Source organism: Bemisia tabaci, chromosome 1 (genome assembly GCF_918797505.1).
Source record: "Bemisia tabaci chromosome 1, PGI_BMITA_v3".
Lineage (NCBI taxonomy): Eukaryota > Metazoa > Arthropoda > Insecta > Hemiptera > Aleyrodidae > Bemisia > Bemisia tabaci.
The window spans coordinates 86,656,282-86,675,060 of NC_092793.1; the positions used below are offsets into that span (position 1 = coordinate 86,656,282).

The 18,779-nt window shown below is 38.5% G+C and overlaps 1 protein-coding gene across 1 annotated transcript in view; it reads left to right on the forward strand.

Annotated features, from left to right (window-relative positions):
• The first annotated feature begins 3,508 nt into the window (after positions 1 to 3,508).
• Positions 3,509 to 18,779, forward strand: part of und (methionyl aminopeptidase und) — a 52,198-nt gene continuing 36,927 nt past the window's right edge. The window contains exons 1-2 of the mRNA XM_019057705.2: positions 3,509 to 3,789; positions 12,308 to 12,523. Coding sequence (XP_018913250.1) covers positions 3,645 to 3,789; positions 12,308 to 12,523 — 361 coding nt within the window. The 5' untranslated portion in view covers positions 3,509 to 3,644. The remainder of the gene's footprint in view (positions 3,790 to 12,307; positions 12,524 to 18,779) is intronic.

Below are 18,779 nucleotides of genomic sequence, written 5' to 3' on the forward strand. Positions count from 1 at the left end.
TTCCATCGGAACTCTGACAGTAAGTATGAGGGGGAACTATCACCTTTAAGGCATGTTTCTCCATGAATTTTCTTGTTGTTTGGCACTAAACTAAGTAGAACTCAAGGAAAATGAAGCAAGACTTTACAAGTAACCATGTGAGGTTCGTCTGCTGAAAAAATAGAATAACGTCTAAAATTCCTATAGAACATCACCAAGATGGTTCTGCCACCAGTGGCTCATTTTTTAAGGCACGGATCAAATACTGAGGTTACGTATTATTCTTACGGTGCCTACCAAATTATAGGAAAGAAACATTGTCCTGTAATAATAATGGCATGGAATGGTGGGCTCTAATTGGTAACTTGACCATCCCCAATAAGTTATCGAGAGAATTTACTTCTTAAAAGATCCTTTACGAAAAAAGCCAAGTAAATATGCAGATAAAAGTCCCATGTGATATGTGAAGAGTATTCAAAGGGAAGGGATGAAATGTTCAAGAGGTAACGTCCAAACTTGCAAAGTTGTAGAGATTCTAGACACAAATTGGACAAGGTGCCGCTAATGACCATTTTTAATTGTAATAAATTACGGAAAAGAGAATCAGGCCAAATGCCGAGGGCCAACCGGCCAAATGCCGAAATTCGAAAAGTAAAAGCATGCGAAAAGAAGTAGAGGAGCCGATCCTTTTTTTTTCGAGATTACGGGGCAGCGAGCGGCAACCTGATTGGCAACGAAGATTGCCGAGCGCGGCCGAAGGCCTACTCGCCGCTTGGTAGGTGTTGACGGCAGTTTGACAAACAGCAGTTTTTGGTGAAATGTGGTCCGGAATATCTGGGCCAATCTGTTCACTCACTTATTTCCGGCTCCAATAATGCAACCGCTCGGATGTCTCAATGGGTAAAGCACTCGCCTGCCACAGTGAGGATGCCGAGTTCGGTTCCCGACGCTGGAAATTTTTTTTTTTTTTTTTTCCAATCTGTAAAATCCCCCAATCATGATTCTTCGTCCAAATAAGTCACAAAACTCATTTTTACAACAATTAATTTAATATTGAAAATAGTTAGCTCAATCAGCGACTTTTACTGACTTAGCGGTTAGGTCAAAACTCATTTTTACAACAATTAATTTAATATTGAAAATAGTTAGCTAAATCAGCGACTTTTACTGACTTAGCGGTTAGGTTCGGTTAGGTTAGGTTAGGTTAGGTTAGGTTAGGTTAGGTTAAGTTAGGTTCGGTTAGGTTAGGTTAGGTTAGGTTAGGTTAGGTTAGGTTAGGTTAGGTTAGGTTAGGTTAGGTTAGGTTAGGTTAGGTTAGGTTAGGTCATCAGCTCTTTAATAAATTAGTGGCATTCTGTTCAACTAATGTTTTTCAACAAAAAAAAAAAATTAATGTTTCACTCAACTTAAATTTTTTTAATTTCCGACTTTAAAAATTACAATCCTACTGTTTTTTTCGAAATTCCCGCGCTAATCTACGAGATAGCATCCGAATAGTCAATGGTCATCGGTCGATTACCGGTGCGCTCGTGGCAACTTTTCAACGCCTCTTTCCTTCTCAAAGTGCTTAATCGTATAGAACCAAAGAGTACAATAGAGTCGCAAAGTACTGGATCGCCGATGAAGTCACTTTTCGAGGCTGTTTTGTCCAGTTCTCCGGAGACTAGTGTGCGGCGACTAGCGATGACGCATACGCAGAGACTCGCGCTCAGCGCTCCCCACTCCCGACAGTCCCGACTCGGCTCCGTTCGTCGGCTAGACACACACTGAACCAGCTAAAATAAGTAGGCCGGTAATAAGTCTGAAATTGAGTCCATAGATGAATATTATCTCGGAGTAACATACATTAATGGATTCATTATGGCTTTGAATATCTATTTCAAGCAAAATTTGCACAAATTAATACCGATGGAATTAAAAAAAGTCGAAAAAACACAAGCAGTCGTTGATTTCTCCATAAGCCACCGTGTAAAAAAATGCCGGTTGGTTCACACTTGGTATAAATCAGAAATTAAATCCCTGTATGAATATTATCCAGGAGTAATATACATCAATGGATTCATTATGGCTTTGACTATCTAATTATAGCAAAATTTGCACAAATTAATATTGATGGAATTAAAAAATGCCGAAAAAACACAGGCAGTCGTTGCTTTTCCCGTAAGCCGCCGTGATAAGAAATGCCGGTTGGTTCACACTTGGTATAAGTCAGAAATTAAATCCCAATATGAATATTATCCAGGAGTAATATACATCAATAGATTCATTATGGCTTTGACTACCTTTAAATAGCAAAATTTGCAAAAATTAATGCTGTTTGAATTAAAAAATACCTAAAAAACACAAGCAGTTCTTGATTTCTCCATAAGCCGCCGTGTTACAAAATGCCGTTGGGTTCACAAATGGTTCACTATTTTCGGAGCACACGCGGCTCGGAAACGCCTGTTCATGGATTGGCTTCATCGCCGCTCCAGTACTTTGCGACTCTATTGTACTCTATGTATAGAACTCGTCCCTGGTCTTAACCTCACATTTTCTCATCTGCCCAATGCCCAGTGCGGCCAGTAGTGTCAACCAAAGACATAAAGACGGAGCACTAAAAGCAAAAAATGAAGCTTCTAGAGCTTCTTTTCAATCACCTCTACTATTGGCTAGAGGATTGGCGGCGAAATCGGGACAAGTTTGAATTCAAATGTAGGGCGGGAACTAATAAATAAAATTGCGGAAACAAAGTATTTTAGGTTGATTTTTGCCCAAATTCAGGTACACACTCATATTTTATTAACTTTAGGTTAGTTTCGGTCCGTCGTCGACCGACTGATTTCATTTGGGAGTAACGTAGATCTAGAACTGTAACGGCCTGTTTGAACCTGCAGAACCACCATAAGCAGAAGAAAAACTAACTTTATCTGAGATTACTGCCTGTTACCGAGCAAAAGTAGGTGTAATATATTAGGACGCAGACAGAACTTTCTTAATATAATCGTTTTAAGCATTTAAAACACGTTTCGAAGAAGAAATAAGGAAAAATCAAGAGGACAAGTTCAAATCAAATTTTCGTTTGCCGCCATGGATTCCCGCGCTCATTTACACACTCACACAAGCGCGCAGCGCCGAACCTAGCTTCACTTTTTTCCCGTGCTTTTAGATACGAGCGCTCCGTCTTTATGTCTTTGGTGTCAACCCACCAGTCATAGCCAAGGTAGATTTACACAGGTATGGAAAAGTTGAAAATTTCCCATGAGCCTCAGTACGTGTCACATGACCTCGTGACGTAGGTTAAGGGGCCCGTTTTTTAATTAAATTACAATCAAATTAACATTCAAACGTTTGTGCGTTTAAACGCTAAAATTAATATCGTATAACAAAAATTGTGCAAAAAATCCCACAAAATTTTGACAAACGATAAACCGAACATAATAAATCAAAATAATCAAAACATCCAAAATGGCTGACGTTAAGGGGCCGCTGGAGAGCCAATCAGAGGCCAGTTGTTTAGTTCTGTCCATACCTGTGTAAATCTACCTTGAGTCATAGCGCACAGCATCTTTACAGGGACCCCTTCGTAATAACTCAAGCTCTCTATGTAGAAAATTGCCAGTGCCAGTTCCTCTTCTAGTTAATTTTTTTTCATGTGTTCGTTTCTTTAATTCTAAATCTGTAGGATGGCTACAGCAGTCGCAGATCTCGGCGGTGTTTTCGAGCTCGAGCAGAAGGCAGACACCATTGATGACAAAGACGGAGAGGTGAATGATGATGGATGTTCAGAGGCTACTACAAAGAGAAGGAGGAAACGGAACAGGAAAAAAGGTAGACACCACATATTTCCACTGTATGTTACTGAAAGTCCCTATGAGTTTCTCTTTCTTCTCCCTGCACTGTGAATATCTGTAACAATTAGAGTTCGTTACGCCCATGGATCGCGCTAAGCATGTCCTGGCCTAGTTGCATTAAGGTGATCCGTCAAGCTCAAGTTACGTGGTCGAATTGGCATGCAATATATCGCATTAATTTAGTCAAAAATTTCATCAGATTTTGAATTTTTATCAAAGTATAGTACGGTAGCCCCTGCGCAGGAGCCGAAAAAATCACTTTAAACCCAAAAATCAGCAAAATTCAGAGAAATGAAAGAGGAATAGTGTTTGGAAAGAAGCCTAGCATTCGATACAGAAATCGATAGCTGAATCGAATAAGAGGTTTTTTTCCAAATACTATTCTGCTTTCATTTCTCTGAATTTGTCAACTTTTGGGTTTAGGATGATTCTTAAAGCTCATGCGCAGGGGCTATCGTCCTTTTTTTTGTTAAAAATTCAAAATCTGCCAAGATTTTGGATCTAATCAATGTGATAAATTGCATGCCAGTTTGACCACGTCACTTGAAGTTGACGTATCACTACAATAATCTATATATTTAATATCCTAAGGCTATTTTTGTCCTCCCTCACTTTGGACAGTTTGTCCTAATTCGATCTCGGAAACTACTGGACCAATTTTCCTCGGATTTGTTTTAAATGAAAGCTCTTTGGCTGTAGATGTGCAGGCATCCCTTGATTATTCGATTTGCGCGACCGATAATGCAAAATTTCCCTCGATTTGATAGTGAAATATTTGCATATTTGCAGCTGGACGAGTCATATGGTTGGGGGACCTCCCACCCTCTGATTTTCTGTTTCCCTCTCCATGTAAACCCATCCCTACCTGCCGTTAACACGTGTCACACTTCTACTCTGGCATGGATCCTGTGGCACTATCCCTCCCTTCCTTATGCTGTCTGACTCGGAACACCTGCTACGCATTTCCTCCGTCGCATTGCTCATGATCAGTTGGTTCTTGGTTTGTCCAGGTTTCTTATTAGTGCGTCTTGAGTTTTGCTTTCTTGATTTTGTCTTTAGTTTTTTTTAACATGAAAATTACTTAATTTTGATGTGTATTTTTCAGAAGATAATTTTCCTTTTTACGGCAGCACAGGTTTTATTAATAATTAACATTTTTACAGCAGCTTATGTATTCTTCCAAGAGAATCAGTGATTAATCTTCACCCTTTCGCACCGTTAAATTTTCACAAAGTGTTTTGATTTTCTATCACAGGAGTGTTTTTTATTTTTCAAGGATGTTTCTTTTTCTAGAAGTAGCTAGAGGTGGTTATCATTATTAGTTTCTTATTCTTTGTTTTTGTTGACTTATCTAAATCTATATCGTGCATCGACCTCAATGATTATGTAACTTTTCCTGTTTGTGAATCTTCAATCCTCAATATCGTTTTTGTCAGTTGCGTTGATAACCGCCCCAGCGATGGGCGACGAATAAACCAGTTCGTAAGCAGATCGTAATTTGTCTCCTTTTTCCTCATATTCCAACATGGTAGCGTAGCGTGGTTTAAAAAGTTGAATAAGTTGAAGTGCTTCACGTGGAGATCTAAAAACTGCGTAATATGTGCGTAGCGTGGAAATGCATACAGCGCGAAATAAGTGCGTGACGCGAAAATGTACAAACTGTGAAATATGTGCTTATTTTGAACTTCTTTTTTTTAACTAACGTAATATGGCCAATAACGGCACAAAAATAAAAGTGCCCGTATTTAGTGGGAAGAATTTTTCAAAATGGAAATTTCGCATCACACTTTTACTGGAAATGAACAACTGCAACCAATGTATTGTACGTGATGAAAAACCGGATGGAATAACGGATCAAAACTGGGCCAGCATGAAAATTAAAGCTAAGAATATCATTGTATCAGCCATTGATAATCATCAGTTGGAGCATATTATGAATTTAACGGAGCCCAAAGATATGTTAGAGAAATTAGAACATACTTTTGTAGCAAAAGGCCAATCTAGAAGATTATTAACAAAACAAAAGTTAATTGAACTTAAACTCAAAGAAACTGATAAACCGGAGGAATTTTTCAATAAATTTGAAAAATTAATTAACAACTTAAGTGATACCGGTGAAACCATAAATGAAGAGGATAAACTACAGTATTTACTATTGGCTTTGCCAAAATCTCTCTTCTATATCAATGATCTTCTTGATTCAGTGGACGAGGATAATCGTAACACTGAATACGTTAAAACGAAAATCCAAGCTGCATTTCTGAGGAACGAGCAATGTTCAAGTGTTGATGAAGTGACTCATCAACTAAATTCTTTCTACATCCGAGGAAACAATCAGAGGGGAAGAGCAGGACCCTTCAAACAACACAGTGGCCAGGCAAATTCAAATTGGCAAAATTCAAACTGGAGAGGAAATTCAAACTGGAGAGGAAATTCAAACTGGAGAGGAAATTCAAACTGGAGAGGAAATTCAAACTGGAGAGGACGAAACGGAAGCAGGTCTAACAGAAGAGGCAGTAGATGGAGAGGAAATTTTCGCACAAGAGGCAACGGCAATCAAGGGAGAAGAGACTGGTATCAAAATCAAGGACCAAATGTCTACAATACAAACGCACAAAGGTATGAGTACACTAATGAAGATTTTCCTTTTCAGCAAAATCAAAATGTTAACCAGGATTGTAATTATCAACATTTTAGGAACAAGCACTCAAATCCTCTAATTCAAAATTTTGATAATGTAGAACCAAATTGCAGTCAAAACTATTACATGTGTATGTCTCCTATAGTTCAAAATCACACAGCCAGATTTCAAACGAATCAATTTTCGGATAAGATTAATGTGTCATTCTTATTGGACAGTGGCTGTTCACACCATATCATTAACGATGATACGCTATTCTCCGAATACACGTATCTCGAAACACCTACAAAAATAAGAGTTGGAGATGGACATCCACTGGAAACCAATAAAATCGGCAATATTTTGTTTCACACAACTGTCAATGGCAAAATCATTAAAAATAAGTTATGTAACGTATACTACGTCAAAGAAATGCAAGTTAATTTATTGAGTGCCTCGCAGGTTACGAACAGAAACAATAAAATCATTTTTCAGGGAAATATCGCTAAAATAGTAAGTAATGAAACTTTAATGATTGCATTCAAAGAAAACGAGTTATATACAGTACAAGGATATGTATTATCGAATGAAATACATGCAAATATAGCAAAAAAATCAACAATAAGTAATCTATCAAGCTTCGAAAAATGGCATAAAATTTTAGGTCACATTAATTTTAATGATTTATACTTAATGAGCAATTTAAATTTAGCCGATGGACTCCCGAAACTCCAGAAGACCTTCACGAGATGTGAAACTTGCATTAAAGCTAAAATGAATAATCTCAAGTACCGAGATTCAAGATCTAGAGCCAATGATATCCTGGAAATTGTGCATTCTGACTTAATAGGACCATTACCAGCAGGTGTAAGTAATGGCAAGTATATTGTTAGCTTTATTGATGATTTCTCAAAATTTGCTGTTTCATTTTGTATCCCTAGCAAAGATCAAGTAATAAATACCTTCATAGAATATACTAATTTTGTAGAAAATATAACCGGTAAATTCATCAAAGTTCTTCGCTGTGATAACGGAACAGAATATATTAATAAAAACTTCTCGAATTTTGTAAAAAGTAAGGGAATTTATTTACAACCTTGCCCACCGTATTGTCATCAATTAAACGGTGTGGCAGAGAGGTTTAATAGGACTATTATGGATAAAGTAAGATGTCTTTTGTTAGAAGCCAATTTATCAAATTACTTTTGGCCATATTGTGTTAAAACAGCAGTGTATTTACATAACAGGGCATTAGCTAATACGAAATTGTGTAAAACACCGTACGAAATTTTTATGAATAAAAGGCCAAATTTTTCAAATTTAAAGCCCTTTGGAACCAAAGTTTTTGTAAGAATTCCAGATGAAAAACGTCAGAACAAACTATGTAATAAAGCAGAATCAGGTCAATTAATAGGATATGCTGATATGGGATATTTTATAAAGATCTCTAAATCAAACAAAGTGATCGTTTCTAGAAACGTAATCTTCATAGAAGAACCTGAAAAATGTATTAAAGAGACCGAGCACTCTAGTGAAAATTTAACACTCAATGACCAGTACGCAACCTTTAATACCGAAAACCCTCTCATAAATGTTGGTGATAGTATTCACAATAATGATGAAATGTTACAGCAAGAACAATTTCACACGCCGGAACAAATAATTAATCCACCTGAACCTCCCAACCTCAGAAATAGACAGACTCTTACAGCTCCTCGTAGATTAATTGAGGATCCCATTTTTGCTAACACGTGTAGTGTTATAATCCCTGAAAATTTTGAACAAGCTCTTGCGAGTCCCGAAAAACTTAAATGGCAAGTAGCAATTAACGAGGAGTTGACAAATTTAAAGAAAAACAACACTTGGTCTATTGCGAAAAATCAGTCTCAAATTACTGATATTATTGAGACGAAATGGCTATTCAGAATCAAAACAGATGGAACTTACAAAGCGAGATTAGTTGCGAGAGGATTTCAACAAAGCTCCAATGATAACGAGCAGCTTTATTCCCCAGTTGCAAGATTGAGCACTGTTAAGCTTCTATTATCTTTAGCAAATCAATTTAACTGGCACCTTCATCAGCTAGATTTCAAATCCGCATTTCTGAATAGTCAAGTAAAATCAAATGTATACATTAAACCCCCTAAGGGTTCAGAAATAAACCAAAATGTAATATTAAAACTAGAAAAGGCATTATATGGACTCAGAGAATCGCCACGAGACTGGTACGACCATGTTAACACTTTTATGACTAATAATGCTTTCATAAGGTCAAATTACGACTGCTGTCTTTATTATTTAAAGGTAAATAAATCCAAGGTGCTTGTACTGTTCTTTGTTGATGATGTGTTAATTTTAAGTGAAAATTTAACAAGTGTCCAAAATGTTAAGAAATTACTGATGGATAATTTTGATATGACTGATTTAGGAGAGCCCGAAATCTATCTAGGATTACAAATTTTCAGGAACAAGCGGAATAAAACTCTTGCAATTAATCAAAGAAATTTCATTGAAAAGTCTGCCATTAAATTTAATGTCATAGATAGTAAGCCGGTCAGGACTCCTATGGAGGAAAATCTAAAAGTGATTCCTTCTGAATTACCAAATTTTTCTTTAAACTACAGAAATATCATCGGAACTCTCTTATATATTGCAAATGGCTCACGTCCAGATATCTCATTTTGTGTAAATTACTTGTCCCGCTTTCAAAATTGTTGTTCAGAGACTCATTTCAAATATGCGTTACGTGTCTTACGTTACGTGTATGATACTCGTCATTTAAGCCTCACATATAAATATAATCCGAAAGGAATTGTATTTTCAGCCTTTTCGGACTCCGACCATGGGTCAGATATCATTGATCGAAAATCAACAACCGGTTCACTCTTATGCATTAATGAAACGCCTATTTTATGGAAGTCAACCAAACAAAAAGTAGTCTCATTAGCCAGCACGCATGCTGAATTTTATGCCCTGTCTGAAACAGTTACAGAGGTTTTACCCCTTATGGGTCTTTTAAAAGAATTAAACATTGCTTTTCCGATCCCAGTCCAAATTATGGAAGACAACAAGGGCGCAAAAGACATAGCATTAAATGGACGGTTTACGAAACGATCAAAACATATCGATATCCGATTTCATTTTGTCACAGACTATGTAAATAAAAAGGAAATCGAAATCAAGAAAATAAGTGGTAAGGAAAACCCGGCGGACATTTTGACTAAACCACTGGGCAAATTTCAATTTGAAAGATTGAGAGAAAAGTTGTCATTATGTTAAATTCCCCAAATCAGGGAGGCACCTGGCCAGTGTCTCACTCATTTGTTGGAAAATTTGCAAGTCAAAATAAAAGTATATTTTCTCTTTTCTATTTACTTATTCGTGATTTGAGCAATTTTTTTTTTATGGTTCAGAATCCACTTCCCCAATTATTATTTATGTTGCAGATCTGTAATATTATATGTGTAGGTATAAACCTGGCGCCAGGGAGGGTAGTGTAGATATAAGTAGTATATAAATATTATCGATTAATGTAGGATGTACTTGATATATTTTGTAATGAAATAATTATCTGATTTTTCAGTTCCTAAAAATCAGGGAGGCATGTTGACTTATCTAAATCTATATCGTGCATCGACCTCAATGATTATGTAACTTTTCCTGTTTGTGAATCTTCAATCCTCAATATCGTTTTTGTCAGTTGCGTTGATAACCGCCCAGCGATGGGCGACGAATAAACCAGTTCGTAAGCAGATCGTAATTTGTCTCCTTTTTCCTCATATTCCAACAGTTTTTGAATTTATCATTTTGCCACCAGGAAGTCCTCTAATTACTTGTAGTAGCAAAATTTGGCTCGTGAAGCAAGCCAACAGTCACTTGCGGAGCGAGCCAACAGTCCCTTGCGGAGCGAGTGACTGGGGGTCCAGGGGGCTTGCCCCCGGCTAGCGGCGCAAGCGAGCGTAGCGAGCTGAAGCAGCTAGTTCTCCTAAGCACCTTAGTACCTACATACATGAAATTAATTACTGGGTTTTAGGGATCATTTTTATAATCGACTAAGTACAATAAAATACCAGTTTTTAGGATGTGAGAAGATTTTTCTCCATTGTAAGATCATATGTAGACCGAATCGCTCAATTTGGTAGAAATCTTCGAGTTTTCTCTATTTTTTCGAAAGACAGGGCACGTTTTAAAAAAGTTGGGCCTTTAATTTTCGATGATTCTTTTTAGAGTACAGATAAGGAGAATATAAAAATTATTGTAAATGATGTTTTTGTGCCTGCAAAGGAGCCTGTGCCAATGTAGGAAAATACGATTTTTGACGACTTTAACTTAACGATCTGCATTTTCAATTTTTAACCTAGAACTCTTCTTCTTCTTCTTCTTCTGCTGGTTTATTAGCTTATATTCCAGATGTGGAACCTTCAGCCATCTATAGACAAAATTTCAAACTTGGTACTAATGAAAATGTATGGGCAAGGAAATGAATAGGAGGTAGAGTATTTTGTGTATTCTAGCCATCACCATTTTCACGCTTAGAGACCCTTCCAAGCGACTTCCTATACCGGGGAATACTGGGTCATGGATAACATTCAAAGTGAACGCACAGTGGAACCTAGAACTCTTCATCCACCATAAAAAGGATTCTTTGAAAATTGAAGGCTCTCTTTTTGCGTGCTTGTTGCAACTTCAAAAACTCTTCGATGATGCTCAAAATTAAACAAAATGATTAAAAGTACCTTCTGACAGTAACTTTACTGTTGCATACGTTCAAAAATGAACTCTTTTCCCATAGCGTCGCTCTGAGAAAAGTTACTCGCGAAAAAAGCGCAAGGAACGCGAATTTTGAACTTCAATGGTGTTTTCAGCGTGCTGTAGCAGATTTAATTTCAGTCTTATAAAAAAAATTTGTGTACAAAACATTTTTATTGAAAAATTCTCTCTTCAAAATTTAATTTACTTCAATTCTCGAACAACTGGTTTTGTAGAAAATTTCAAATTAACCGAGATATTTGCAAAAAACGGAATTTCAGGCCTTTTTTGGGTAATTTTTTCAAAATGGCAGCTTTAGTGGTGGAAATATCTTTACACAAATATAAAACTTCGATTCAGTGTCCAAATTATATGGGTAGGTATCACTCAACAAAAATTTTTCGGGATATTTTCCCCAAGAGCCCCTATCTTACTCCCAATTGCCTGGATTAGAACCTAAAGTCGACGCTCATGCGCTAACTCTGATAGGCTTGAACAATTGAGCATCGGGTTAAAATCATCGCACAATCTTCGGATCAAGTTTAAAGTTGTTTGTGAGGAAGAGGTCATCGATTGACGGGCGGACCTAATCGAGTGTCGGACTTTCAAAAATAAGCCGAACCCTTATGGGGCCGCCTTACTCCTGGTTATGATGCCTTCCTTTATCACACCTATCTTTCTGAACATAGATTGTGATCCTTCATTACTCCAATCCCATGCTTGTTTTATCCAACTCATAACACGTATCGCAGGGGTGCACATTTCACTGTGCTTCCACAATTTCGCGCGATAAGTTTTTCCTCTTCCACAAAAAATTTTCAAAAAATTTCCACAATTTCGTGACTTCTTCTACAAAAAGTGATGACCTTTTTTTTGTTTCGGTGAAAAATCTGAGATTCAAAGTGAAGAGCGAGAAAAGAAACGAGAGAAAGAAAGAAAGAAAAAAAATTTCCACAAAATTTGGGACGCTTCCACATTTTAACGCGATACTTTATCGCGTGATCGCGCCTCCGAAAATCGGGAAGGCCTTCCACAATTCCACGTGATAATTTATCGCGTGATCTAGTATATTGTGCACTCCTGACGTATCGTCATTTGTCATCTAATACCAATGTTTCTTTTTCAGGCACTGGAGAGCTGAACAAAATCTCTCAAGAGCCTATTGACGAACAAAAAGCAAGAGAAAAGCTCTCAGAGTGTAAAATTAATGGAACTGACAAAAAGTCTGAGGCATTGAAAGGAGTGCCTAAAAAGAAAAGCGAGAAGAAATCTAAAGAAGACAAAGGAGATGGAAAGCAAACCAGCCCTCCATCCGTTCCTATTGCCAAACTGTTTCCTCAAGGTAGGTGTGGATCAATATTCCTTCCTCTGGATTGTCCAGGAAGTTAGTCTGACACTTTCGAGTGGAAGAGCCTGCCAAATGACCTCTTTCCTGGAACTCAAGAATTTCATTCATATGTGGCCTAAATGAAACCTCATGATGAGACAAGCAAATTTTAGCTCGAGTTTTTTAGTTTCAGAGTCACAGCGTTGCAAAGTTCTCATTGGTATCTGAGTTTTAAAAAATCTTCATTTTTTTAAATTTTTTCTTTCAAAAATCAACCTCAAAGTAGACTTTAGAGTATTTACTCTAAGCTTAATTGAAACGTTATGACAAAGCAAGTCACCAGTAAAAGTTTCAACCTATGCATTAGCCTTGTTTTGACAGTATAACATTGCAAAGTTTACCTGCTTGAGCTTAAGAATACTCATATTTTTAAGGTTCTAATTTAGAAACCAATTTTAGTAAATATTTAACTTTTTTAAGGCACAAAATCAACCAGTAGTAGTACTCAAGGATGTACAGTCAAATTATATAAGAGGAACTAGCCGTGATTATCTCGCTTAGCGAGCTGACAGGCCTAGCCGGGGAGAGCCCCTGGACCCCCGGCTCTTAGCTTCGCGATGAACTTGCGACTCGCTCCACAAGCCGCCCCCACCCCACATAGGTTTTAACAATAACGAGAAGAAAAGATCTTTGTCTTCATCTTATTTTTCACCAAGTTCAACAGCAATCGATGGTCCAGGAGCCGCGATAGCATTTTAGGTCACGGCCGCCATCAAGGATTTTTGATTTTTCAAAATCTCATCGAAAATTCGAGTTTCCCATCGAAAAATACGTTCTGATACCGAGTTTTACAAAAATCGATGGAACAGGAGCAGAGATAGCATTTTAGGTCACGGCCGCTATCTTGGATTTTCTAATTTTGAAAATCTCACCGAAAGTTCGAGTTTCCCGTCGATAAATACCTCCCGGTTCCGAGTTTCACGAAAATCGATCAAAAATAAAGGAGTAAGACTAAAGAGAGGAAGTTAAAAAAATATACGACCAGTGAGGCAAATGACTTATAAGAAGGAAGACAGGTGTAAGGAGATACTTAGGTGCAGGCAGGCTGACGCTATGTACGTGAGAGGAGTAAAGGGATGGAAAAATTCGTTAGGGAGGCACACAGCTGGAAGATCGAACGCGATCGAGGCATACGGTGGCCCTGCTGTGACGTCTCACGACACAATTGAACCTGTTCCGCGCTGTGCTCGTAAACAACCTCGTGTCCCCAATGCATTAATATAGGGGGAAACAACTTTTCGCCCTTGTGGGCGTCCTGGGCAACGTTTTCTGATCTGAATAGTTTTGATCTACTCATCACGACAGTTGCTAAGCGTGTACCAAGTTAAAAGGAAATCGCTTCGGCCAATTTTTCTTTAGGGGGGTAGAGTGAGCCGGTATGGCAGCCTTATATAGAGTAACTAGCCGTGATTAGCTCGCTCTGCGAGCTGACACGCCTAGCCGGGGAGTGCCTTCGCTTCGCGATGAACTTGCGACTCGCTCCGCGAGCCACCACCGCCCCACTTACTTTCTAACATTGATGAGAAGACAACATCTTCGTCTGCATCTTCTTTTCACAAAGATTTACAAAATTTGATGTTCCAGGAGCCGGGACCGCATTATACAGGGTGATCAAAAAGTCCCTTCCACCCCCTCTAACTTTTTACCTAATTGAGGTAAAGATTTGAAACTTGAGGGATATTCCTAGGTCAAACGGGAGCTACTTTTTGGCCCCCCTTGGGGGGCAACGGCCCCCAACTTTTAATTTTCGAACGGGAAGACCCCCTTTGTGATAGCTCGTTCGAAAGAGCATAAAAAAAGAAAACTTTTTGCGCAAATCCGAAGTCAATATCTCAAACCGTTTCAAAATGGCCGAAAATTCACACCGGTTATTTGTCGATGGATTTGCGCGAAAATCGGTATGGAGGGGTATTTTGACACGAGAAAAACGAATTTGACGTTAGATTTTCAAAAAACCGAAAATTCCAAAATGGCCGCCGGTTAAAGTTTAAAATGGCCGAAAATTGTCACCTCGGTTTTTTGCTGATGGATTTGCCTAAAACTTGGAATTTGAGAGTATTATGCCATAAGGCAAATAAAGAACTTAGATTTCTAAAAAAATCAATCTTTGGTCATTTTTAACTTTAACCGGCCGCCATTTTGAAACAGTTTCAGATATTGACTTCGGGTTTGCGCGAAAAGTTTTCTTTTTTTATGCTCTTTTGAACGAGCTATCACAAAAGGGGTCTTCCCATTTGAAAATTAAAAGTTGGGGGCCGTTGCCTCCCCAAGGGGGGCCCCCCTGAAAATTTTAGGGGGGCCAAAAAGTAGCTCCCTTTGACCTAGGAATATCCCCCAAGTTTCAAATCTTTACCTCAATTAGGTAAAAAGTTAGAGGGGGTGGAAGGGACTTTTGGATCACCCTGTATAGCGAGGCCGCCTCCTTGGATTTTGAAATGTTGAAAATCTGACCAAAAATTGACCCGTTTACAAATACCCCCTCATACCGAATTTCACGAAAATCGATCGAAGTGAAGCCAAAACATCATATCAGGCCACGGCTGTCATCGTGGATTTTAAAATTTTCGAAATCGGACCAACAGTTCGAGTTTCCCGTCGGAAAAAAACCGGTTCATGCCGAGTTTCACGAAAATCGATTAAAGAGCAGCCGAGATAGCATTTCAGACCAGGGCCGCCATCTTTGATTTTTGAATTTTGAAAATCTGACCAAAAATTTGAGTTACCCGTCGAAAAGTACCTCGAAAGAAAATGTGGCTTAGGACGTCCGCAAGAGCAAAAAGTTGCTTCTTCATGTAGTAATGCATTGCGGAATAGCAAACGAGGTTGTTCACGCGCACCGTGCCGAACAGGTTCAATCCTGTCGCGTGACGTCACAGCATTTTAGACGAAATTTCAGGTTATAGGGGGTATTTTTCGACGGATTTTTGAGAAACTCGGGTTTAAGCGGTACTTTTCGACGAGAAACTCGACGAGAAAAATGCTAAGGCGACTCCCGTTCGATAGATTTTCGTAAAACTCGATATTCGGAGGTACTTTTCGACGGGTAACTCAAATTTTTGGTCAGATTTTCAAAATTCAAAAATCAAAGATGGCGGCCCTGGTCTGAAATGCTATCTCGGCTGCTCTTTAATCGATTTTCGTGAAACTCGGCATGAACCGGTTTTTTTCCGACGGGAAACTCGAACTGTTGGTCCGATTTCGAAAATTTTAAAATCCACGATGACAGCCGTGGCCTGATATGATGTTTTGGCTTCACTTCGATCGATTTTCGTGAAATTCGGTATTAGGGGGTATTTGTAAACGGGTCAATTTTTGGTTAGATTTTCAACATTTCAAAATCCAAGGAGGCGGCCTCGCTATATACTGTTATATATTGCTATATATTGTTGCTATGGACAATTAATTGTGACTACAAAGGGTCTTATCACTATTGTGAATTTTATTTTTTTTTTCTTGTAACATCCATTTTTTTTTTTTTTTTTTTTTTCTTTCTTTAAAAAAAAGAATACTTCTAACATTAATTATTTGCTTTTAAAAACTAATCAAAGAGAATTCACTATGCTCAACGCATTAGTCAAAGTTGAAGGCTCGGCAATGCTGTGTGTCATCACCAATGAAAGTATCTGTGATTGAATATGAACGTATGAGGACTTATACGTAACAATAGCGGAGGTTGAGTTTTCACATTCTGAGAAAATCGCGTTTGAAGTTTTCAAAGCTTTGCACTTTGTCGCCCGTAGAAACGAGAGGATTCTTATGAAGATTTTTATGAAGAGCAACTCTTCCTGTAAAAAATACACATTTTACGATGTAAGTGAAAAATTAAAGGAGTAACAGCAATTTGAAAAAAATGTGACATCAGCTATACATACTGAAAACACTTTTTTATGCGTGAAAAAATGTCTTCAGTATGGGCAAGGCTGGTGAAACGACTGAAATGAACCAAAAGTATGTCAATGCTGAGTCATTTAATCGAATTGAACAAAATATTAAACCGTCTGTAACAAAATACGGATTAAATTATAAAATCAGTTAAAAACTCATCAATTTTGGCGAAACGGTCTCGATACGTATCATTTAAGTGTCAGCTGCAGCCCGTGGCCGGTGCGCGGGCAGTTATCACAAGTGCATTAGAATCTCCGCGGTGTCCTGCCGCGCCGGCCGGGGAGAACAAATCGAACAGATATTTACTCTTGAGAAGGAAAGAGGCATGAAAAGTTGCGGAATCCCCAGCAACCATCCTTGTCGGTCACCGATCTACGATGCATCTTCTTTTCAACAACAATAACGCTAAACTGATATACTACTTATTTCCGTCATTGATCCAAGTGTTTCAGTGGCTCAACTGATAGTGTATTCACCTGCTGACAGGGTGGTACCGAGTTCAAGTCTCGCCACGGAATTTTTTTTTTTTTTTTTTTAATTTGTAAAATTCCCGATTTCTTCGTCCAAATAAGTCACAAAACTCATTTTTCAAACAATTAATTTAATGTTGAATATTGAAAATAGTCAGCTAAATCAGCGACTTGTACTGACTTAGCGGTTAGGTTAGGTTTTAGGGGGGTGCCACACACGGGAGACATGAGGCGACCAAAAGCGAGGCTCTGGTGTGCGCGCAGTTCGCATTTTTGGAGCTTCTGAGTGCAGAGCCAAGTCAGCTGCGACACTACGGCGGATTGTTTACATTCAATTTTAAAGTAGTAAATTTTCCAATTCTTTCCTTTGAAACTCTTCAAAAATGTCTTGAAGGGACTTATTACTTTGTAAATCAGTAATTCACCCATTCTACGAAACATTTGTGGTACTTTCGATGGTTCCACCTCTTGCAGTGAGAAATTGAATCGCCGAGTTTCCTTGGTTGGTGCAACTTCCTGGATACCTACTCCAACTGGATAATTTTAGTTATCTAAATGTTCGTGGCTGTGAATGTAGTGTAATATTGTCTTGACTACATTAGCACCGTGTGAAGTAAAATTTCAATCTCTTAATCTCCATATTTTGCTGCCGGGTAGGGCTCCCTTAGCTATCGCTGCTATCGGAGTGCTGTCGAGAACCTTATCACAACTGTTGATATGTTTTATTGAGAAGTTATGTAATGTGAAACGGTTGTATTAGCAAGTCAATTTTTTTTAGTATTTGAACAATAACAATGTCCAGAATTCTAAACATCTGACTGTATCTCAAGCATCTGGAGGAAATTTATGCCAGGTCAGAGTTTGTGAATCCATGGCAGCAGTCAATGAATTTCCCTTAAGTAACATTTTCACTCAATAAAGTCTGGTAAGTACCGCTCTAATCCACCATATCGTACTTAAATTAGTTAGTCCAATAGCAGTGTAAGTCATATTTGGAGGGTAAAGTGTTTAAGCTATTCTCTGAAGATTGTGAGCAAGGGTGCAAAACGGCGCAGAAGCTGAGGGATACTTGTTCTTTTTTTTAGAATTTTCAGATTTTCAATTCTTGTGGAATACTGTGACTATGGCACACATTCTAAAATTAACAATTAATTCAATACAATTTCGATCAGCGTGTTGTGTAGACCCTCTTGCAAAAACCTAGCGTGATGCAGAAAATTTCAGAGGCATAGAACAATTTGCACCTCTGTTGGTTAGATTTTTTATAAACTTGGCATCCAGATATTTGTCCGACTTTTACCCAAATTAACTCTTCCGTCACTATAATAGCAACAACATTAACAAGAACATTCTTGATAAGAGGTGGCATAGTATTCCGGAGAACCCAGATAATTTTGTATTAAATACAGGGTGTTTCAGACCACCCGTACCAGGCCTTTTTCTCGGTTGGTTTAGGTCGCACGAAGTCGGAGACCGCGGGGTTGAATAGGGAATTGACCCCAAGGAATCCGAATTTCGTGGTCCCGAAACCCCCCCCCCCCCACCCACCCTTGGGGGGTGAAGGGGGGGGTCACGATGCTAAAAGTCAAGGTTCCCGACCGAATTGCGGACAGATCGCATCAGAATTGAAAAGCACGGAAAATTTCACGTGGAATTGATCCCTAAAAATCTAAAATCGGACCATCCAAGGCCCAAAAATGACCCCTTAAAGAGGGAGACAGTACCGGTACCCCCCTCCATAATTTCTCTTTGGTCTCAAAATTGACGTAAATTCTCCAGAAAAAGACAGTTTCCCAGGTAATCGACCTCGAGAAATCCAAATTTCCTAGTCCCGAAGCTCCTCTAGCCCCCCTTGG